The sequence below is a fragment of the Melanotaenia boesemani genome, chromosome 12 (assembly GCF_017639745.1).
Source record: "Melanotaenia boesemani isolate fMelBoe1 chromosome 12, fMelBoe1.pri, whole genome shotgun sequence".
Taxonomy (NCBI): Eukaryota; Metazoa; Chordata; class Actinopteri; order Atheriniformes; family Melanotaeniidae; genus Melanotaenia; species Melanotaenia boesemani.
The window spans coordinates 15,144,197-15,167,804 of NC_055693.1; the positions used below are offsets into that span (position 1 = coordinate 15,144,197).

Genomic DNA, 23,608 nt, shown 5'->3' on the forward strand with positions numbered 1-23,608 from the left:
GAGCCCACTTTTAAATAATTTTTTAATTACTTTAGAATGAAAAATAATTAAAATGAAAGAAAACACATATAGTCACTGTTACAGGCCTGAGAGTTGCGGGCTAGAGAAGGCCCACCGGTGGAACAGTGATGTATCTTGATCAAGAGATGTGGAAAAATTGGCAAAAACGTCTCTGGAAGCTGAATAATAAAAAGAGGTTTATTACAAAAGTTCAGACATCAAAAGAGATTTCTGCAGAGAAGTCTGGAGGTCCCAAAACCAGAACGAAGACCTAAAGACCTGATGTGTCATTCTGTCTTTTATAGGGTTTAAACAAAGAAAATTCCTCAGTCCTGTATCCTCCAATCATAGAGTTTGCCTATAGGATGCTCATTTGGATTGAATACATGTTCGTGTGTGAATCCAGTCTGTAGGACAGAGAACCTTATATGGTAAAAACGTGAGTGTGTACCATACAAATGTTATGCTTAGATCCCTCAGCAGCAAGGAGTACGGTTGCCGCAGCTCCTTCTCCGAGACAAAATGGTATTTTCACAGCAACTGGCTTTCACTTGAACATCAGAATTTCTTTGTTTCAGCTTACCGGCAGCTGAGTGTCTTTCTAGACTGACTCAGAATGGTTGCACAGCAACAAGTCTCCTTTCAAAGAGAGACCCTCTCCTCATGCCGTCTCGCCCAATCTGTCTTTGGGCAAGACAGGCTGTCTCCCCACTTTAAAGAAATATGCAGCTGTTATAAGGGGAGTTAAGAGTGTGAAAACTAACCTGGGCAGGCCACTTTTACATCAAGACTTCAGTTATTTGTGGTGTTACAGCCATAAGACAGGTCTAGGGGAAGAAGGGAGTAACAACTCCAGAAGATGAGGAGACAATCTCAAGATTATCATCCAATTAGTATTAACATCTAGTGTGACAGATAAAATATAGAAGGGCCAGGGAGAGCCAAGGCCAACACAACAAACAAAACCCCTCTACCTGAAAAAACTTACCTCCCCTCAGAAATAATATAATACAAACCTACTTTGTAATTACCCTAACTTCAATATAAACAGGAGAAAAAAAAGAACCCATAAGGAAAACAAAATGGCAGCTCTCTCATACATAAGCCATAGAACAGTCATGTTTGACTTGAAGTAGACAACAACCGTAATTTATTAACTTAATACCCTTTTTATTGTTAAGATGACATGCAGAATAAAATTAATGAAATTAAAAAACACATCAGCAAATAATTAGTTGATTGCGGCTGCAGCTAACTGTACAGTTCATGACATTAACACAAAGATTAAAACCTTCATTTTTGAAAAAAACAAAAAGAAAAAAAACACTTGATTCAGAAGACTACTTACTGAATGTGAAATAATGCAGGTGTTGAGATATCACCAGTCACCGTTTTGCAGTCACCATTCCTTATGGGCTTTGATCATCATGCTGATCACATCAAAATGTTTTGGTTTTATTCTGTACTGTTTTTTTTTTTAAATAAACTTTTGTACAAATGTTGCTCCAGTCGCTCTGCACTGTTAAACTCTCTCTCCTCCTCCCCCTCCCTCTCCAGGTGCTTGTGCTGAGGAGGACGAAACTAGCAGGATGTAGCCTGTTTCCATTTGATCGGCTTTTGTTTGCATTTATTTTATATTATTTTCATTATTAGCTGAGGCTGGCACAGCTGTAAAATCTGCTGGTCATAATACAGCCAGATGGATCATGATCAGATTATAAATGGTAAAAATGGACTGGACTGTACTTTTGAAGCGCTTGTCGAGTCAGCTTGACCACTCAAAGCATGTTACACTACATATCACATTCACCCATTTACATCCCAATAGAGGCACATCGGGAGGCAATGTGGGATTAAGTGTCTTGCCCAAGGATACTTCAACATGTAGTCATGGAAATCCATCAACCTTCCGGTTGAAAAACAAATGCTCTGCCACCTGAGCTACAGCTGCCCCAGTTATCTTTGTCAAGATTACACAAGAGCATATTTGTTCAAAGTTTCAAAAACAAAAGATAAAATGTAATCAACATAAAAGGTCTTGTCTTAGTTACAGTAAATGCACTCATTGATTTCTTCATTGGAGACAGTTTCCGGCTGTCCATACAGTTTGATGTTTCCGTGTTTTCAAGTAATGTTCACTTTTGCTTGTTTTATTGGTTTTAACCTGTTTTTTAATGTCTTGCATCTCCTGGAAGATGAAATCTGCAGATTTTTATTATTCTTCAATTTCCATCTCCATGGTGTTAAAGCTGTAAAAAAGAAGATTTAATGTTGTTTACTTTAACATGATTTTTAATCAAACTGAACTTAAAATATTTAATTGCATCATAAAATCATAACTGTGGTTCTTTCAACAAAACTTGATAAGTTTTCTATGTAAAGTTGGTCTCAACAATAAATTTATAAATAGATATAAATGAAAATGAAAATAAATGAATGACAGATAAATATAAATTTTTTGCAGTCATTTAACAATTTAATACGTTGCAAAAGCTCAATTTTGAGAACAAAATATAATTAATTAGGACTTATTGTTTTTCTCACATTTTTTTCAGACATGTGAATGATGAATTACAACAAAAAACAAAAAACTGGGACAGCTAGAGGAATTTCAAGTTGTTGTAACTTACAATGAAACAGAGTGTTAATGAGTTCAGAGAGAACCACAGCTGCATCTTATTTTAACATATTGTCATTCACGTTTTCCTCCTGTAAGGCTGCAAAACAGCCAGTGTGCTTATATCTCTGGTTGTGATGCGATTCATGAAGCAAAATTTATAAGCCCCGTTATGCAGCATCCCAGAAGCGAAGGTTGTGAAGTTGTGGCGCTGCTGGACAGTGGGGGCTCCAGAAATGTACAGTGTCAGTGTGCCATCAAATGAGTCAGGAACGTGGAGTTTAAAATAAGACAACTTTAACTAAACCTAGATAGATAGCTTGCCATTAAATTAAGTCTCATATATATTTTGAAGCAAACAAAAAAGGGTTAATGCACATTTTAACTCTTAAAGTCACTTACAGATCTTTCTTCATTTAGTGGGTCATCCTCATGTGGGCCAGGTTGTTCAGGTGAAGAAGGGTTTGGGTCTCCCTGTGGCTCTTCTCTTCCAGGAAGACAACTGTTAACAGAGTACGTGCAATGTGTGTTCATATTCTGTATTTATCAGTATTAATAAATACTAAGCCTAAGTGTAAGACAGCTGTAGTTGGTACCTTCGCCATTTCTCAGATTGCCTGAGTTTCCACACTCCTGCCCCAATGAGAAGCACAGCAAGCAGAAGGGCAAATAAAACCCAACCAGCGTTACTGCCTCCTGTTGGGAAACAAGACACAAGAAGGAGTAAAACAGAAAAAGGATATACTGATTAATACAGTAATTTAACCCATTAATCCAGCAGTATTTTTCTTTTCTTCCATTTAGCTAGTCTTCTTTTTGTTTTATTTTTACATATTCAATTTGTTCAAACAACACTGCATTCACCATGCAGCATCACTTACCCATGTTAAAATGTTCTCTCTTATATCATCAGGTCTTGAGTCAACAAACACCTTAACTGTGGAGTTGTTCTTTTTAAAAGAATCAAATTATGACACAACAAAATGAAATATACTCACTTCTTGAATTGGACCTACATACTAAAACAGGTCAAAGTTTAAATCCAGAGTCCAGATCACTTTCACATATTTGTATTAACATAGACTAATCATAATAGACTGTTGAGCAGGAAGAAAGGATAAGAAGGTCAACCTCAGTTTCCTGTCAGTTTGACGCAGCTGTAACTCCTGTAAAGGTGAAAAGCTAAATATTTTCCTAAATGCTAACTAAGGGTAAAATGGGTATGTGCTGTGTTGTCATGGATTTCATTAAACTGTTAATTGTATTCAAAGGAGAATTGTTATCTCTGCACTGAACTTTTGTGCCATTTTTTACCATCTAGTCTTACTTGTTTTTGGGCCCATTAAAATCTTGCTCTACTGAGCAAACACTGTGCAATCATGTGGGATGATGAATTATGAAAATGAGTTTAACCATAGTCTGTCATGTGTGAGCTAGCTCATGTTCACTTTAAGTGATGAATAGAAACAGAAACCAGGTGCTTGTTATTTAATATATCCTCCTGTAATTCCACTCAGTTCTCTTTGTACACTGTTGTATGTCTGAAAATAAAAGCAGTGTTTTTTGTTTTAATTTTTTTCCAAAAGAGAAAAAAAATCCCATTTTCTTTCTTTTTTTAAAAAAAACTTTTGTAAAGTTTTGTGTCTTGCCTGCAGTCAATCACAATTAGAAGATGAACTAAATTTCTTAAGCATGAGCTGAGTAGGAAGGGCAATTTCAGATTAAGCTATGTGTGTATATGACAAATAAAAACTATTATCCCAACATAATTATAGGATTAGTTTAATCTTGCATTGTTTGCATGTATTTGTATTGCTAATGCAACTAAGTAAATAACTGTCAGATGTAAATGTGCCAGTATAAAAAATGGGAATGTAGATTTGCTTGAACATTTCTGAAATGTCTGATTTTTTTATTTTTTTTTAAATGATTTTGTGGTCCCACTTTGATTAGCTTCTAGCTTAGCTCCCTCACCAGAATCTCTCTGATTGCTCTCTGAAGCACTCTGACTGTAAACTGCAGGTAAGACACTGATAAATAATAATTATTTCAAATATCCTGTTAAAGAATAAAACCACAATAATCTTAATTATAAGGAAAAAGTGTGAATAATGTAAAACAGGAACAACTTCTATAAGCATCAACAGCTTATTTACCAAACTGCAGAACTAAATCACAGCAAACCTTACCAGAGGAGACATGGATATATAAAAAACCCTCTTTTCTTCCATACGGGTTACTTGCTTCACACTGATACAGGCCAGTTAGGTCAGAAGTCATGCTCGTAAACTGCAGCACTGCACCATCAACTCTGGCTGATGGCGGCCGAGACTGGCCAGATCTAAAAAGAGAAAACAGTTCAGATATTTCATCACAGGCCCCAATTGTTTCTTAATTCTGTTACAAAATTCATTACAAATAAGAGTTTTCCCAGTTGTCATGCCTAATAAATGTGGAAATTTCCACTTTTGGTTCACTGAAAAGTTCATCTGCAGACTGGGTACACAGTTGAAAAGCAGCAGATAAGCAAACATCTGTTTCACTACATGGAATATTTGGTGTGCTTGTTAATATAAGACAAAGCTTAACCATATCGTATCCTTATCGACATGTAAACACTGTCAAGCAAAGTTCATTTCTATAACACATATAGACCAACCTTAGTTGAGCAAAGAACTATTCAAGGTATACTAATATAAGTATTAGTTTCTAAGTCAGCAATAAGCATTAACTAAAATGAGCAGTAAAACTTCAAACAAAACTAAATCAGCTAAACTAGAAGTCATCTAGATTACACAGGCAGTTTTTCAGGGTGTGGTGTTTTTGGGCGTGCACCACAGCTGTCAGTTTCATGCATTCACATACATCAGTGCATAGCACTGTAATCAAAACCAAGCTTTCCGCCAAGACCTACTACACTGAATGCAGGAAATGAAATATGAAACATCTAGTTTACTAGTAGACTGGTGAGAAAGTCTCACGAGTCATGATTTCATGTTCACTGGAGGTTTAACATTAATATATGGCTGAAATTTATCAGTGTTACAACTTGTTTCTGCATCTGTGGGTGGCAAGAATATCCCTTAATGCAGGTCTAAAGCCACTGAAGATGGAGAACCACTCATTATAGAAAACACTGCAGCTCCCTCTGAGTAATGGAGGTGCAGTCAAATGAGGACACAAAGTCCTCAGACTTAATATGTACCTTTGCATATATTTAGACTACTTTATCACTTCTTGCAGTTATAGTAAAATAGTAATTTTCTTTACTTCCTTACACTTACAAAAGGACATAAATTTTCCACAGTATCTTGGAGCCCTCTGTCTCCTTCTGATCCTCAGAAGGTGTGTTGCTGTATTTGCACAATCACACTCACTGAACACACCTCATTCCTTATATATTACACCCACACTTACTAATGCACATGCTTATACAGTTAGAATTGCCCAGCAGGTTTAATCGCCAATAACTGCAGATTTGTTTTCATTTACTTATTGTTGGTGGTGGTGTTCATTCATCATTCGCAGATCAGGTGAATTGGTGGGTGGAAGAGGTAAAGGGAGGTGTGGCTCATGACATATAGATGGAATATAGATGGACAGGACAAGTTCAAGATCTGCCTGGAAGATGACTGTTCTTTCTCCTGAACTACAGCCGCAATGCTGAACATGAACACTTCTTGATTTATTTAACATCTGACAGTGATCCTCTTTGTTAAGCTGAACTGTCTTTCTTTTCTCTGTGCATTAGTAAGTGTGGGTGTAATATATAAGGAATGAGGTGTGTTCAGTGAGTGTGATTGTTCAAATACAGCAACACACCTTCTGAGGATCAGAAGGAAGGAAGTTTTACTGCTCATTTTAGTTCATGCTTATTGCTGACTTAGAAACTAATACTTGTATTGGTATACCTTGTACAGCTGGTATCTGGTGAGGACTAGCAGAGAAAAGAAACAGAGGGATGCAGTTTGTCTATGTGGGAGTTTTTCACTTGTGTGCATAACTAGAAGAATACCCTGTGTGGATTTTGAGATTCCATTGCTAAGTGTTATGTTTGTTTAGTTGTCTGACAAGACCTTATATCCCTGCCTGAGGTGATCTCTTTAAGTTGTATTTAATTGTTTATTGTTGAGTTTTTGTTTGGTTTAGCTAGAATCCGCCACTGTGGGTGTTGACCTGTTTTTTTTTTTTATTGTGATTTGTGTTTAAGTGAGCCTTTTGCTCGTCAAATTGTTTAGGACTTTTTATTCAGGGATATTGGAAATTAGGAACCCCATTGTATATTTTGTACTTATTCACTTTTGTTAGTTGTAAATAAATTATATTATTTCTTATATACCCCGTGACTCAACTCATATGTTCGTTCCCTTTTCCCCCATAGACAAAAGGGGATGTAACAGTTAACATATTTGAAAAGGAGTGAGAAGAAGCATAGCTTGTTTGCTCCTACCCCTTCTTAAAAGCAAAAAATAACATACACATATACAGTATATACACACGCACACATACACAGAACATACACTTATCCACCTCTCGTCTCCATGTCATATTAATGAAGGATATAACAAGATTGCAGGGGTCACCAGGGCAGAAGGGTAAACTTAGTCCATAGATACTAAAGAGACAAAAAAAAAAACATGTTAGCTCACTCTCATTCCTAGAAGGAATTCTTGCATTGCCCTAGCATGCATGGTTATGGACTGCCAGGAAGCCAGAGTATCGAGTGAGAACGCAAGCATGAGGAGAACATGCAAACTTCAGAGCCCAGAGGTGAGAACTTTTTTCTTGTTCTTGAGGCTTAAAGCCAGTGCAAAGAAGTGCACTAGCTTTAACACCAAAAACAGACTGCAACTATAGTGTAATAAACTTGCCAAACCAGCTGATACAGGGTAGAAGATAAAAAAAAAAATCTCATCTGAAGCTGTTATCACCTGCTCCAGGTGATGATGGCATTCGGGTTGGCTTCAGACTTGCACTCAAATGAATCCTTGCCGGTTTCACTAATGATCACTTCAGTAGGTGAAACTGAAAAAAAACAAAAGAAAAAAAGACACTTATTATTATTATTGTTCTGGTAATCAGGAAAATCACAACTACTAAAAATAGAAAAAGAAATGTATCTTTTCATATTTAAAAACATTTAGCTTCTGTTATTACAGATGAGTTACTTTGATTTTATCCATCCATCCATCTTCTTCCGCTTATACGGAGTCGGGTCGCGGGGGCAGCTGCCTAAGCAGGGAAACCCACACTTCCCTCTCCCCGGCCACATTCACCAGCTCATCCAGAGGGATCCTGAGGCGTTCCCAGGCCAGCCGAGAGATGTAGTCTGTCCAGCGTGTCCTGGGTCTTCCCTGGGGTCTCTTTCTGGTGGGAAGTGCCCAGAACACCTCACCAGGGAGGCATCCTATCCAGATGCCCGAGCCACCTCATCTGGCTCCTCTCAATGTGGAGGAGCAGCGACTCTACTCTGAGCCCCTCCCGAATCACCAAGCTTCTCACCCTATCTCTAAGGGAGAGCCCGGCCACCCTGCAGAGAAAACTCATTTCGGCCGCTTGTATTCGCGATCTTGTTCTTTTGGTCACTACCTACAGCTCATGGCCATAGGTGAAGGTAGGAACGTAGCTCGACTAGTAAATCGAGAGCTTTGCCTTTTGGCTCAGCTCCTTCTTCACCACGACAGACCAATGCAGAGTCCGCATCACTGTAGACGCCGCACCGATCCACCTGTCAATCTCCCGCTCCATCCTTCCCTCACTCGTGAACAAGACCCCGAGATACGTAAACTCCTCCCCTTGGGGCAGGACCCTATTGCAGACCTGGAGAGAGCACTCCACCCTTTTCCGGCTGAGGACCATGGTCTCGGTCTTGGAAGTGCTGATTCTAATCCCAGCCGCTTCACACTCGGCTGTGAATCGCTCCAGTGAGAGCTGAAGATCGCGGCCCGACGAAGTCAACATAACCACATCATCTGCAAAGAGCAGAGACCCAATCCTGAGGCCACCGAACCGGATCCCCTCCACACCTCGGGTGCGCTTATGCAAAATTTTCAGCATCGTCGATACTTTGATTTGGTTTTATTTCCTCTCTTTCACTGTAGTGTTTTAAAGGTTCATTAAAAACAGTGTTGGATTGGATTTATGACTCTTTTGTTTACATCAGGTAATTTAAAGTAACTAACTAATTTTTACTCAATTAAATTTAGTACTTTTTACTTTTACTTGAGTAGATCTTTGGTGCGTACTATAACTTTTACTTCAGTAGAATTTTAACAAAGTAAAGATACTTTAGCTTAATTACAATTTTTCAGTACTTTTTCTACCCCTGCATAAAAAGTACTAATGACATAAATTCACATTTTTTTTCTTTTTGCTAATCTTTTGAACAAGCATCTTACCGTCTACCTCACAACAGTTTATGTAGCACACTGCACATTTATGTACATATGATAAGAAAAACTAAGTAAATTATCTATCTTTATGTTTTTCTTCTAGTATGGCATTCAGTGCAGACGGCAAAGTAAAATTTTCATTGTTCAGGGAAACTTGTTTCCTTACTGGGCAAATGACAAACACTTTGAATCTTGAGGACATCTAAGAAGTGGACCAGTGGAGCTGTGGACTGTACAGACGTGTTCAGGTCTGCCACCATTTAGGTTTACTACTGCTTTCAAGGACAATGTGCTAGACCCAACATTCCACAACAGCCCCAGCAAACCAGCCTCTCCCCCTCCCCCAGCAGAGATTAGATCTCTTTGAAGCTGTTCACCTCTAAAGGTCCTCCCACCCCCACGAATACCTCTCTCTGTCCTGGAGAGAGGGAAGCAAAATGTCTTCAAGCACCTACTTATACTTGGAGCCATATTCCAGCGGTAGGGTAGCAGTGGGGAGCTTATGTCCTGTAAATACTGTTTGTGTTCTGTTTTTTTTTTTCCCCTGTGTAACACAATAGATATAATTATTATAATATTATTAAAAGGTGTCCCTATATAAAGTAGTAAAGCCTAATTTGTTGTTCATCAATACATCCAGATTTTTATTATAATGTAGATTAAAAAATGGCACAGAATGTAGATTTTACTCAGTATTTTGATAGCCATTGTCATTTTAAAACACCAAACAACAAAAACTAACACGATCACAGACTGAGACCCGCGTTTGTAACTATAAGAGACTAATGATGGAATTAAGCTTTGTTCAAATCCTGCATATTTACATTATAAATGTATATTAATATACACCGTCCTTTTTTAAAAAAATAAACTCAAAATCAAATGTAGAAACAAACATTCCCGATCCTCTGCTAGGGCTGCAGGTCAGTGGAGAAATAGGATTTACATGCTTTGGTTTGTCTGTAAGGATTTTGTTCAAATTTTCACAATCAATACCTAAAATGTTGCACAACATATTTGAACATGTTTCAGGGCACTGTGCAGTATACACCAAAACATGGACAAGATGTTGGTGAAACTGGACCTGACTGAAGAGCTGGAGAACTGGAGGTCAACTGGTGGTGGTAGCAGTAACAGCAGGAGCTGTGGAACCACACACTTCACAGCATTTTCCTAAGGCCAATCCGTAAGCTGTGTACTAAGCCTTTTTGTTGTTGTTGTTGCTCATGTGGAATATATATGGGAAAATATTGCATGTTTACTGGCGAGTTATTAGTCTGAAGTTCCCTTAGATAAAATATGTCCACAACCACACAGAAACAACTTATTTTAGAATTATTAACCACTGTAATGAGGTGTAGATTTATTTATTGACCTTCTTCCTCTTTTTACAGAAAGTTTCTAGAACTGTCAGCATGATGAGGATCGCGAGGAGCCCAGAATGCCGGTACACCCTGAGGTGGTTGGATATGTACACACCAAAAACACTATTTTAAGCAGCTCAGTACAACTATGCTTGATAGATCCTTGTGACAGAGAGAAAACTGTTACTTGATAAAATGTTTTCTGTATGTTGTGCAATGAGCAGTATGTATCTAAGTGTGTGTGTATAAATATATAGCTTACAGGTAGTACAGAATCAATACAGTACAGAATGCAAGTATGACGGCTACGTCCCACAATGCACCATGTGGGATGACGTGCTTTTCCAAGTTCTCTTAATTGTTTAATCAACACCATCTTGTCCTTTTTGTGTTTTGTTGACGCTGGTAAAAGTAATGTTCATGCAAAGAAAATGTTTTTCTAAAGTAGTTTAAACAATAAGGGACTAAAGATGGAAATTAGCTTTGCTAAAGTCATTCATAATTACATTATAAATGCATATTAATATGCAACGTCCCATTAAAAAAAAAAAAGAAAGAAAAACTCAGTAGAAACAAGCACTGTTCCCAATCACTGTTCCCTTCAGTGACTTAGAAACATGGGATTCATATGCTTTGATTTCTGTAATGATGTTCTCATGTTTACAATCAAAAACTGACATGTTGGAAAACACACTTGTGAATGTTTCAGGGCACTGTGCAGTGCATGCCTGAAAGTTGGCAAGGTGATGGAGAAACTGGTTGAACTGACTGAAGCTGTGGAGAACAGATTGGCTGCAGGAGCACTAACATCAGCAACTCCGAAACCACAGACTCCGCAGCAGATTCCTACAACCCATCTGTAAGTTATTCACTAAGCCTTTGTTTTCATATACTTGAGTAAACAGATCTAACTGCATCTTCATACACTGTTACTACTGTTACAACCTGGGATCCAGGGACCCCCCACCCGGAGGCTTTAAACATTCAGAGCCACTGTGATAAATATTTACACATTGTCCCTATTTCAGGAAAAAATGGTAAGGCTATATGTTTAACTTTATGGAGCCACTGCCTTAGTTAAAATATGTCTGCAAACACAGGCACAAACAGAAAAACAGCTGTACAAGCCGCTGTAATGTGGTGCTTTAAGAGTTTGTCAAAATATTTTTCTCACATGATCTAAATTTTATCTGTTTGTGATATTTGCTGTTTTAGCGTGAAGTAAAAAAGGATCCACAGGAGTCTGGAGGACGGGCACAAATACAGAGGAAATGAGAGGTAAGACAACTATAACCATTTAATAGTCTGTAAGTTGATTACAAGACATGTATTTTCTATGCAGCATCACCTTGAGTGGTTACTTATTCATCAGATCATAGACTAATGATGCTTTAGTCCATCTTAAATTGACTCAGATACAAAATAATGGCACTTTGATTTTACATAGTCACCAACAAATTTTCAGGGCAGATGTTGTATAGGTCATGTTTCATGTTGCTTTGTTGTGTTTTCGGTGATGTAATCTGCAGGTTCACGTCTGAGCACAACTCCAGTGTCACAAATTCAGTGTTGTGGACAATTGCAGATGAAGAGGAATGTGACACCTCTTTGATCAGAAGTAAGTTATGACTCTAAAATTGGTTTAAGGTTACTTCTAAAAATAATGCTTATCTCTCCAAAGAAAGACAATTTGTTGAAAAGGTCTTTCACATATTAATGTGTCATCTTTTGTGTTTGTAGGAGCAACAGATACTTTGAGAACATCAGGAGGGAATCTAAGTTGTCAGAAGACAACAAAGTGGAAGAGGATTGGAGGGTGTAATGTGTGATTTTAGAGGTTCGTGGTGGTCGGCAGATGAAACACACAAAGTCAGAGTGCTAGAATAAATGTGTCAGGTTTATTCCCCGCAGCTCATGACACTCATCATTACATCTCAATGGGTTCAGCCTTATAAGCATAGCATAGCTTGCCCTACCTTTGACACGGACTGGAGAGCCAACAATCCCGGTAGAGTGGCTTAGAAAACCCCGGCTGGGCGTTCGTACGTAACCCGCAGCAGACTCTACCGAGATGTGGGATTTCCCCGTCTTTATACTTATTTAGAAAAAACACAACATCGCATGAGAGAGAGGATGGCCAGTCCTTTCCCACAGGCGAGGATGAGTCCTGAGATCCTGTCTTGTAAACATATTTACAAGACACCCTTTTCTCACCCTTCCAAAGATAGGCAGTTACACAGTTCCCAAAACAAGCAGAATAATATAACATGCAGGTGGTCACTTGGGAACAAGCAGTTATATAACACCAATAGTATACAGATGGTCATTTTAGGACACAAATTAGATATTCCCATATCAGAGGGCCAAAGCTCTCAACAACCGAAGGCACAGAGTGAGTTGAATCACTTATAGATTTATTAATTTTTAAGTTCCTTTAGAATGCATCAGATTTCTGATTTGCTTTTGTATCACATTACAGTGTTGTAGTCAGCAGTTTTATTTCTGGATACAACAACTGAAATGTGTTGTATGAACTGTGCATAAAGATGAAGTTTCTGGCAGTGCAGAGGCAGTAAAAATGTTTTATGTTAATTTTTTAATGTATACATTTAAAAGTGTTCTCACTGACCTATAAATGTCCTTCTCCATTGAGAGTAATATCTAATGTTTTCTGTTAAAGACTTTCAATTCACGCCGATCTGCTGCTCGCTCCATCTTAACCAATGAGGATTACAGATACCTGGAACGGGCGCCTGCATGCATGATGAGCGACGAGGAGACGGACACTAAAGACAAAGACGTGTGGAAAGCATATCCACCTGAATGGAGGGCAACAAGACTCACGGACACGTTAGAAAGGTGTCAGCGCCACCTCGTTGACCTACAAAAGATGTCCTCCAGGATGGTGCACCGGAGAGTGCTCAGTGGTGTATATAGCTAGAGGCAGCCGCTGAGAGGAATCAGATCCATTTATTTGAAATAAAACTGTGTGCTTTAATTAAGAAAAAAAGAAAAACATTGGTCTGTTTTTCATGTCTGACATGTTTTCATTCAGCTATGCAGTTATGTAGATGCACCTGATTTATTAGACTGCTTCATTCTGTTCTGTTCCCACTGTTCAGTTAATAATGCTGATATTTTTTATACAGTTTAATCTGACAATGTCATTTTATAAATGCTTACTGAAATAGTAATGTGTAATTTGGTCAAATGATTTGTACAACATGATGATGGTACACAAACCAAGATTAAAGACTGTCACATTATAACTATTGTGATGTTTGAAACTGACTGGGTGATTTTAACGTGCCTGCTACGATCTTATAAGATAAGAACTAGGTTGGTACTTTTACATGAAAGGTTACATGCCAAACCATATAATTAATGAAGAGAACCATTAAATCAGACATATTGCATAAATGAAAAATCCACGAATACCCCGCGGGCATCCGTCACGGATGTTCGACATATTTCCCGTGATCTGTGAACATGATCCGCCAATGATGAGGTCAGTATCCGAGGAGATCTAAAATTGGATCTGCGAGGGATCACATAAACACGCATCTTGTGGATACCTCGCGGATGAAAATCCGGGTTTTTGGATCTTTAGTGGTCCGGATCCGGAGAGATCTAAAAATAGGATCCATGAGGGATGCGGTGGAGATTTCCCTGTATCTTGTCCGTATTTGTGACAGTTACGGACAGATAGCGGCATCGGATCGCTCCATATCTTGGTACTTTTCGTCCAGTGTTTATTAAACACTGAGTCAAAGTCAAGATGAGGAGACCCATGACATCCATGAAGCTTTGGAGCTTGTGCCACGCTTTCTGAAACAGTGATTTGAAACAGCATATCAAATTAAAACACCACTATCACATGAACAATGACATTTGAAGCTGTGGACGCCATTGTCAGTGTTTCATAGGCTCATATTCTTTCAATGCATTCTGAGGGTGACAAATAACTGGACGGATATCAAAAGGTCAAAGAAAACATCAGGTGATCAACTTAGAAAGATCCCTGTGTGCAAAAACCAGTGACCCTGTCAATACTGGAAATCCTAACATAAGTTAAATTGGTCCAAATAAATAGTATTTGTTTTGTGCATCTATAAGATGAATGGGCACACATGACTCCACAGGTCATGATCTGGTTTCCTGTCCTGTATGAAGCTTGAGTTGGCATTTTTTCTACAGTACTAAGATGTTAATTTTTCCTTGTCCCGGCATCAGTTGCTTAGCAATTAGTAACAGCTCAATAGTTCTTTTAGTGTTCAGTCATGTAAAAATCCTGCTGTTTAAAGCATACTGGAACAGCTTTTCTCTACTTACCACCCACACCATCAAATTTCCTAGCCCATATCAAGTTTCCAAACATCACAATCCTTTCTCTTTCCCTATGAAGGGTGTATTATTTACAGAATTGATTGTTTTCAATAAAGCAAGCCAATAAATCCAACTTTAAAAAAAGATGCAATTCAGTATTGTACAGACACAAAATCATTAACAAAAAAAAACAAACAAAAAAAAAAAAACTTTTATCATGGCATTTGTTTTTAGACTTTTCTTTACTAACACAATACATTTCTTTATACTATTTCTTTTCTCTTAATAATAAAAGCAAACAAACAAAAATACCTGAACCATTCACAAACTTTTTTTTCTCAGGTCCCTTTACTTATAATGTTCTCTATCTGTAATTTTACAAAGTTTAACGGAACACTTATAAAACGTATATATTAAGCATTTCCCACCACCAACAATGTACATTGTGCAAATAACTTCATTATAGTGCAATGCTCATACTACTGCCTGCTAGTCTGACGTGCTTAAGCTGACACACTTTTAGGCTATGTCCACATGGCACTGAAGCAGGTTCAGGTGTGAAAACGGTGTGAAAATGGTGGTGAAAACTAGGAGAAAGGCTTCAACGTCCCCACGACAGTGCTGTAGTACATACTACAGGCTGTGGGGGGTGCTAAAGAGTAACACTCCAAAGCTAGAGCAAAACAAAGAAAGCGCAAATAAAGGCGTGTTGCAGAAAGTTCACATTGGAAGCAGAGAAGAGAAGATAGCTGAGGATTCACTGCGAAGCAAAAGAGAAACATTTCTTTGGAGTAATGAAGAAGTTGAGTTTCTTCTTCAAAAAATGCTTGACTACGAAGCATATAAAACACGAGGAAGGGTGGATTGGGAATTGGCGTGTGTTCATCACATTGACGTCATGTCCTCGAGTTGTGCGGCTTCGCTGTACGCACATTACCGCAGACGGTAGAGGACTCAAGCCTATCCACTTTGGTACCTGGCTTCAGACATGGTCGGTTTCATGTAGGCTAATATCTGGCTTCGTGGGGATGAAAGGGTGGTTTGCTAAAAAATTAGAAGCATCGTCTTGCTTCCCTCCATTTTTGCAACAAACTAACTACGGCTATGCCACCCAACTCCTGCGTGTTTTAATAACAAAATGCCAAAAGATAGTGATGATGCGTTCAAAGACATTTGAAAACATAGGTGCTGAGGAAATAAATTAATTATAATGAATGTAACCACGAGTTTACTGATGCAGACACGCTATAAAAGATATATTGTGCATTTAGCCGACAGCTGTATCCATTGTATCCCTCTTCTCTTCTGGAGAAATTGTCTTGACCAAGTTGAACTAAATTAAAGATTTTTTTTAAAAAACCTAATAATTCAGTCAGGTTCAAAATGATTGAAATGATCCTTTATCAAAATAATTCTTTAGTGAAGAGACAAACAGCTGCATACTACACATCTGGACCAATGTGCAGGCTAAATAATTTAAAAGAAAATCTTAAAGTGTTTTATTTCTGTAAGGTGTATGCCAACACCCTGGGGCGCCGAAAAGGGGGGGTAAAGGGGAAGGATTCATGGGGCCTATGAGTGACAGGGGGCCCAGAAGGGCCCTCAATGCAATTGTAATACTGACAAAATTATCTGATACTTAATAATAAACTTACAATCATGCAAACAATTGAGTCACAATGCAACGGTATTACTAAGTTTTTATGTTTTGGAAACACTTCTGAACATTGAACCCCCCTCTATATTTGCCTTAAATGGTTCAGTCCACCTGCTCCTTCAGCTGCGAAGCAGCGCAACAGACAGACAGCGAGTGGAAGCTTAGACGGCAGCATTCCTCAAAAGTCAGGAAGCTTAAAACGAAAAGAAAAAAAAGCTGAGACTGGAGAGAGAACAGAGGGATGGACAGTACGTCACCCACTTCTTCCAGAGACGAGGTGGTCAGTTAGCTCGTCTGATGGAAAGTTGTGGAACAGCTTGTTGTCTCTTCAAAACTTAGTTCATATAAGCTAGCTCACTTTGCTCCATATTAGCTCATATTTCTGAATAATAGAAAAAAAGTTTGGAATTATTAATATTAAATAAAAATAGTTTGCATTTATTTTCTAGGTTTTCTAGGTCAGGTCAGTAGTTTGGACTCATCCTGCAGACATTTCTAGTGCAGCAGACTGGGTGACTGCTTTCAGTCCAATCAGAGAAATATTTACATTTTCTAGATATCAGAAGATTAACTAGCAACAACCATATAGCATCATATATGTTCCCCCACTAATCTAATGCTTCACCTGTGCGTCTACAGATCTGGAGATAAATTAGACTTCATGTTGCTACATGAGGAGACGATGACGTGGAGGATTGGTAGTCAGATCAGTTTCCCTTCACATTGTTGGTGAAATCACTGAAAGCACCTTTAAGTAAAACAAATAGTGGGAGGCCACCAGAAATAATGATTGTGATTTTATTACACATGACATTACATGATTGGAGATGCTATATGATAGAACAGCTGATAGAATAGAAAGCTGGACTTCAGGACTTGATAAGTGGTTTTCCAGGGAGAAAGCTCCACGTTGGGCTCTTGGTTAAAAAGGCTGAGCAATGAGATTGCAAGAGCTTGGCTCAGCAATAGTGCACCTTTACCTCTCCTTGATATCTTATTACACAAAGTTCTACCTTTTAAAATGTGATTATTTAATTTTAAAGATGCTCCCAGCCGTTGTTCAGCTATAAATCTCCACAGAGGTTTGCTTGTGACCGTTTTACATTCAGTTCATATAAAACAATAAACCATGTGAGGTCCTGCTATTTTTTGTTTATGAGCCTACCTAATTTATTTTACCATTGGCTTCTGATTTAATGATGATAATTTCGCCAATATAATAAATCATAAAAAATGAGCGGTCATTTTGTTTTTGATGGTGTTTTAGCTGAGATTTGATTTGTTTCTCCACAGATGATTAATGCATTTCATTTTCATGGAAAAGGTTATTTTGTATTTAAGTTTTGTATTTGTAATTTGTTTTGTAATTATCATGAGATAATTAAGTATTTAAAAAAAGAGAGATGGGTTTTTAAATATAAAGTATCCGTCTTGCAGCAAATAGTTGAATCTAAATTAACTTCATTGTATTTTTAGTGCTTCCTCTACCAACTAGCCTGTCATGTTTTTCTTTTAATTTCTTTTAATTTAATTTATTTTAATGCTATTTTGATGGTCAAAATAGCATTAAAATTGCCAATTGGATGTAGGGGGGGCCCACTGAGTTTCTTTTCATGGGGCCCAAAATCTCTAGCAGCGCCCCTGCCAACACCTACAAAGAAGCTGACTTTAACACATTTGACCAAAAGTATCCAACTATCAGCCCACAACCAATAACAAATAGGCTAGATAATAAATAAATTCAGAAAGCTGCTGACTCACTGTTGATGTTCATAAATGATGATTAAAAGTCACGTGTTTTTTACATATCTTTATCACTTCCTCTCAAAACCTCTGCCTCTCACATTGCTGTTCCTCCAGCTTCAGACAGAGGAAACATTTTCAAGCTAAAAGTAAAATATTCAACAATTATTCCATGACAAGCTGGGGCCTGAGCCACAATAAGCTTCCAGCAAGCATGTTATAAATGTGATCTCATGTTCAGACTCGTGATAAAGTGGACTAAAACAGGAAATTCCACCAAAATTAAATCTCAAAATGTCCTTGCAGAAATGCATATGCCATATATATGCATATATTTAATGCAACAGACACAATAAATAACATACTACTGGCTATTGACTTGAGGATGTTGTTGATTTTAAGGCACATTAAACAGGCATTTAATTTCATACTTAAATAACTGGTCATGTATAAAGATTCTGCTATCAGACTGCATTTCTCTTATTTTGCTGACTGGCAACATGGTGTGCCCTGACCCTCACCTTGTAGTAGCTGGGATAAGCTCCAGCCCCATCGCAACCCTGCATTGGAATAAGCAGGTATATTATTAACCTCCCCTTAACACAAACGGGTAAGAGGGCTGCTAGTCTGCTGGAACATGCCTGCTTGTTTATTCACCTGGAACAGCTGAGTCACTTGACAGCACAACATCAAAAACAACAGCAGGCAAGAGGAGCATAGTGTAAGGGAGCTTTACTTTGGACAGATGCAGACAGTCAGGTCACTTCTTGGATGAAAGGCAGAAACACATACTGCATTGAGGAGAGAAACTGAAACTAAAGTGTCGATCTTATTGGTGTTGATCAACATTGGCATAGATATTATTGATATTCAAATCGATCCGCCCACCACTACCAGACAGTCTGTAGCGTGCACATAATAGAAATTAAAAACTAGCATCTGTAATTACTTTGGCCTTTAATGGGGGACTTCATTTGCTCAGGAGCACAAAAGAACTCTGATGTAGATCAAAGAAGCGTACTCTGTTCTGCCTGCAAACGTAGCTTTTGGCTTACAAGTGCTTTACATAAAACATTAAAAGCATTACAGCTGGGTGCAGAGGAAGCATTAAAAGATAATTTAATTTTTTTGTTTTTTGAACTAAGACCAAAAAATGTCACGGTGCTGAGGCTGGAGTGGATATTTCCCAGCCGTCCCTGAAGGCACCCTCCCTCTACCTCTGATTACTTGCCCTGATTGCCGATGTGCTCCACCTGTACTGTGTCTAGATATAAACCAGAGTTTTTCTACTTCTCATTGCCAGATCGTCTGTGTTAACTCCTGCACGTTCCTAGCCCTTCTCTTCAGGCTACGGACATGTTATCTACTGGAGTTTTTGTTCCTGCCAGTTTTATAATTTCTTTTGTGAATTTTTGGAACTCTGACCTTCAGCTTGTCTTCTAGGATTGGATGTGGATTACGGACCTTGTTTACTCCTTTTTTGGATGGATAGGAGGATTTCTCTGGACCCCTTTGGAAGTCTCAACCCAAGTCAGGAAAACCCAGCACTATTTAACCTTTTTGGTTTTGCTAACACTGTCTCTGGTTCTGCAGTTCTAACAGCCTCCTGGTGAAGATCCCTCTTGCAGCCCTCCCTCTCTCTGAGATCCCAAATTTGGATTCCATTTCTCGCTGGCAAACCCACTGACAGACCAGATTCAACAACCCTGAATTATTCATCCAATCCTTAGGTCTCTGATATTTATTGTGGGTCCAATCTACTGAACCGTGACAAAAAAGTTAAATAGAATAAGATAAAATACAAGAAATAAAAGTTACATTAAGGATTTTTTTTAAAGTCTACAAACATTTTTAACCTTATTAAAACTGCTGAGAGTTTCAGCAGACATGCAGTTTTCTGGGAGTTTGTGCCACATATGAGGAGCAAATTCTCAGAAACCACCAAGCTTCTGGTTATTGGACAATCTACTCTACTGCCTGACCCACTGCTGATCCAAGCCACTCTAATGCCAGAAAATCAGATGAATCTCAAACATATCTCTGTGTTTATACATAGCACCTACAGTTAAGTAAGAGTACATTAAAGAAAAGAAATATATACTCACAGTGGACCTGTATTTTTAAGGGCAGTGTTCTTTCTTCTCTCAGGGCTTCAGCAGTGACGACACACTGGACCAAACCACCGTTGATTTCTTTGGTAGGTTTTCCAAACAGTGAGCTCACTGTGGTGGTCGTCCCGTTCTCATGCTGAGTGGAGCTGTTCGTCACTCTCAGTTTTTGGCCCAAAGTGTTGGTCTTCCACCTCACATCAGCAGGTGGTTTGGAACCTGCCGCTGTGCAGTTTGAAATAAGAACTTCTTTATCTCCCGACATAACTGGATTATTCTCCAGGCTTGTGGATGGAGGCACTAGGGGGATAAAAAGTGCGTCAACTTGTACGCAAGAGCTTCTCTTGCTCTCTCTAGTACAGATATAAACACATTTAAAAGGTTGCAATGACTTTCAACTTACCAAGCAATCTAAGAGGTACTACTTGTCTCTGATTTCCACTGGGGAACAAAGTGATGATGCATGTGTAGTTTCCTTCATCCATCAGTGTTACACTGGATAACTGGAGCGTTCCATCTTTGCCACGGAAATCCCCAACAAATGTAAAGCGGTTATCGTCTCCATTTATAAAACGAGGTCCATCGTCGTCAATTGTGTAGAAATTGTCAACATGGGGTTTCCCTCTCGTTATCCTCTGCCATGAGATCTGAGTGAGGGTATCACTGGTGTCGGGCTGTTTGCAGGGTAAAGTTGCTGTATCTCCAAGGTGCTTCGCTGAACTTCCATCTTGTGCTGTGAAGTTAAATATTATCAGGTTATCATTATGTAAAATGTTCTGTAACACAATAAAAATAGTAATATAAGAGTTTGAAAACAAAGTATTATATAACCACCTCCTTACAAAGACTGTATCTGGTCACAAGATGATAACTAAGTTTTAGGTCTAAATGTGTTTAAAGTTCTGAGCTATGATGCTTCCTGCTTCCTTATACACTCGCTTGCTGCTTGCTCTCACTCTTAGCTTTGATTTTATTGGCTTTTATGCTGATTTTTTCACTTTTTTTACTTACAAAACTACACACATTAGCTTTTAAATTCCTATAACATCCCTGGGACTAAATCATTTTTTAATTAAAACTGCAACATTTTTCATAGTTCTTTTATCTTCAGTGCTCTGTGTGCATGGCAAGGTGGAAAGGTGGAAATGTTGAAGTAACTGGACTGTGTAGAAATTAAACAACCTAGCCATGTTTTGGAAACAGCAAGGATGAGCAAGCTAACAGACAGCTAAAAAGCACAGATAACACTACCAAGAAAGAGGCAGCCTTTAATAATAACCTATTAATAACCCTCCCTGAAACTGTCCTGGTGCAAAGCCAAAAAGTAAATCATGCTTTCTGGAAAAGGAAGGAAAACGTATGACAGGCCGTGTGTAACAAGCTGAAGTCTGTGATCAGACTGACTGGCCACCACTCCCTACAAAACAAAAGAGTTATGTACCCCACTACATGGGAGGAAACAGGGCTGGACAACTGAGATTGTTGACAACAAATGTCCAAAACATTTCAATGAGAAACTGCAGAAAAGATTTGATTCACTGTATGAGGATCCGGGATCTTTTTTGTATGACCACCTATCCCCGGGCTGTGAGGTGAGGATTGATAACCAGTCAGAAAGGAAAAGCTCAAGGCTGGGCCTGAAACTTTGATTATTGATTCTACTGTAAATGATGTTCAACGGATGTGAAGAAAGAACACCAAAGTCCTCTGCTTTCCTAAGGAAATGATCAGTGACACAGGAGAAAATTCTGAATGCTGTGTAAATCAAACAAAACACAGTGGAAACCCAGAGGAGGAGCTGTATCTGCCCCCACTCAGCCTCAAAATATAAAGACATTGGCGATGGCTAAAGGAAGGATCTTTATTTGGACCCAACATTGGGCTGGGTGATTGTGATGGACTGAGCAGTGAAGGACAATCAGGCACAGATTTAAAGTTCAAAAAAAGAGGGTTTTATTTTCACCCACAAAAAGTAATCCAAACAATTATTAAATCAATGAATAATCTAGCTCAGGGGTAGCCAACGTCGGTCCTCGAGGGCACCAATCCGGCAGGTTTTCCAGATTTCCCTGCTCCAGCACACCTGACTCAAATTAAATGGATCCAACAGCCTATAAGGATCTCCACAATGACTTGTTAGTTTAAGTCAGGTGTGTTGGAGCACGGAAATCTGGAAAACCTGCCGGATTGGTGCCCTCGAGGACCGACGTTGGCTACCCCTGATCTAGTCCATAAAAGAGGTCAACATAACAAAACTACTTAAAGAACTTGTGGCAAAAATAACTCAAACAAACCGACCAAACAAATGAAACAAACTGACCCGACAACTGAGACACAATGGTAAACTTAAAGTGGCTGATCAGCCCAAACAAAAGACACAAAGGGGTAACACACAAAAACCTAACTAAGCTAACAAAGAAAAACCTTAATTCCCCCCCCTCTTGATGCTGTGAGTGATCTGGTCCAATTAGTTGGCTCCACCCCGTGGCCACCTGCTGGTTCCCATGCCAAAGGACTGGAGCCACTGAAACAACTCAAAAGAAATAAATTATAACACCACAATACAATCCAGAATGCATGCCAGTTCCAGAATATACATGCTGTCACTTATGAAATTAAACTAATGTCCAACCAAATCATATAATGCTCTGTAAATTAAATCTAATATGAAATATATAAATGTGTGTGTAGTACTGTCTACTGCAGATTACCACTCCTGTGTGGCTGTAGATGCAGCCATCACAGTGATAAAATGACAAACATTATTGCTATAAAAAGTGAGTTGATAACAATGATAAACTATGGTAATATTTTACTTGATATGCCATTTCATCAAGCAGAAGGGTGACAGACGCCTGTTAGCAGCACAGGGGATACAATAAATAATTATATGTGGCCACTTACGAAATAAATAAATATTAAATTAATTATTAATGTGTTAATGTCGTTTTTACTGTTAAAATCTACAGTTTTCACAAGAAGCAGAAGTGGACTATTTCATTGTGATGCGTTGCCAAGGTAACTGGCTAAGACAGAACCTGCAGCTTGGTCGGCCTGCAGTTACGTTACGTGACACAAAGATTCATTTCAGAGGGCGGGTGCAGCTCTTACAGCTTGTGTGTGTCCAGAGGATGATGCGACATTTTGTTTCAAACAGTCAAAGTCCACAGAAAGTTTCCTAAATAGTTTTTATAATGTTCTCCACCATTCACTCTGTATCAAGCAAGTAAGAAACTGTTGCTCCATTCTCGTCTCCCCTGGACTGACAGAGTCCAATAAGCCCGCAAGCTGCTTTCACAGCGATGCGCCGTCACAGACATGATCTGGCATGTCTGCAGCCCAGCGTCTGAGTTTGTTGCCACAGTTACCAATTAATATTTAGTCAGTGCAATAATTTACAG

The 23,608-nt window shown here is 38.7% G+C and overlaps 1 protein-coding gene and 1 long non-coding RNA gene across 3 annotated transcripts in view; one reads left to right on the top strand and one right to left on the bottom strand.

Moving 5' to 3' along the window:
• Positions 1 to 1,149: 1,149 nt before the first annotated feature.
• si:ch211-214p13.3 (poliovirus receptor homolog) overlaps positions 1,150 to 23,608 on the bottom strand; it is a 34,762-nt gene continuing 12,303 nt past the window's right edge. The window contains exons 2-8 of one of the 2 annotated variants that reach the window (XM_042002559.1): positions 20,611 to 20,940; positions 20,205 to 20,507; positions 7,549 to 7,642; positions 4,807 to 4,958; positions 3,214 to 3,313; positions 3,020 to 3,119; positions 1,150 to 2,249 (exon numbers count right to left, since the gene is read on the bottom strand). In XM_042002559.1, the coding sequence (XP_041858493.1) occupies positions 2,244 to 2,249; positions 3,020 to 3,119; positions 3,214 to 3,313; positions 4,807 to 4,958; positions 7,549 to 7,642; positions 20,205 to 20,507; positions 20,611 to 20,940 (1,085 nt within the window). In that variant the 3' untranslated portion in view covers positions 1,150 to 2,243. Of the gene's footprint in view, positions 2,250 to 3,019; positions 3,120 to 3,213; positions 3,314 to 4,806; positions 4,959 to 7,137; positions 7,233 to 7,548; positions 7,643 to 20,204; positions 20,508 to 20,610; positions 20,941 to 23,608 lie in introns of those variants that run through there. The other variant, XR_006012330.1, reaches the window with a different exon arrangement.
• Positions 11,339 to 12,187, top strand: LOC121650819. The gene is made up of 3 exons (XR_006012334.1): positions 11,339 to 11,651; positions 11,903 to 11,991; positions 12,114 to 12,187. It is a non-coding gene; the product is annotated as an uncharacterized LOC121650819 (long non-coding RNA).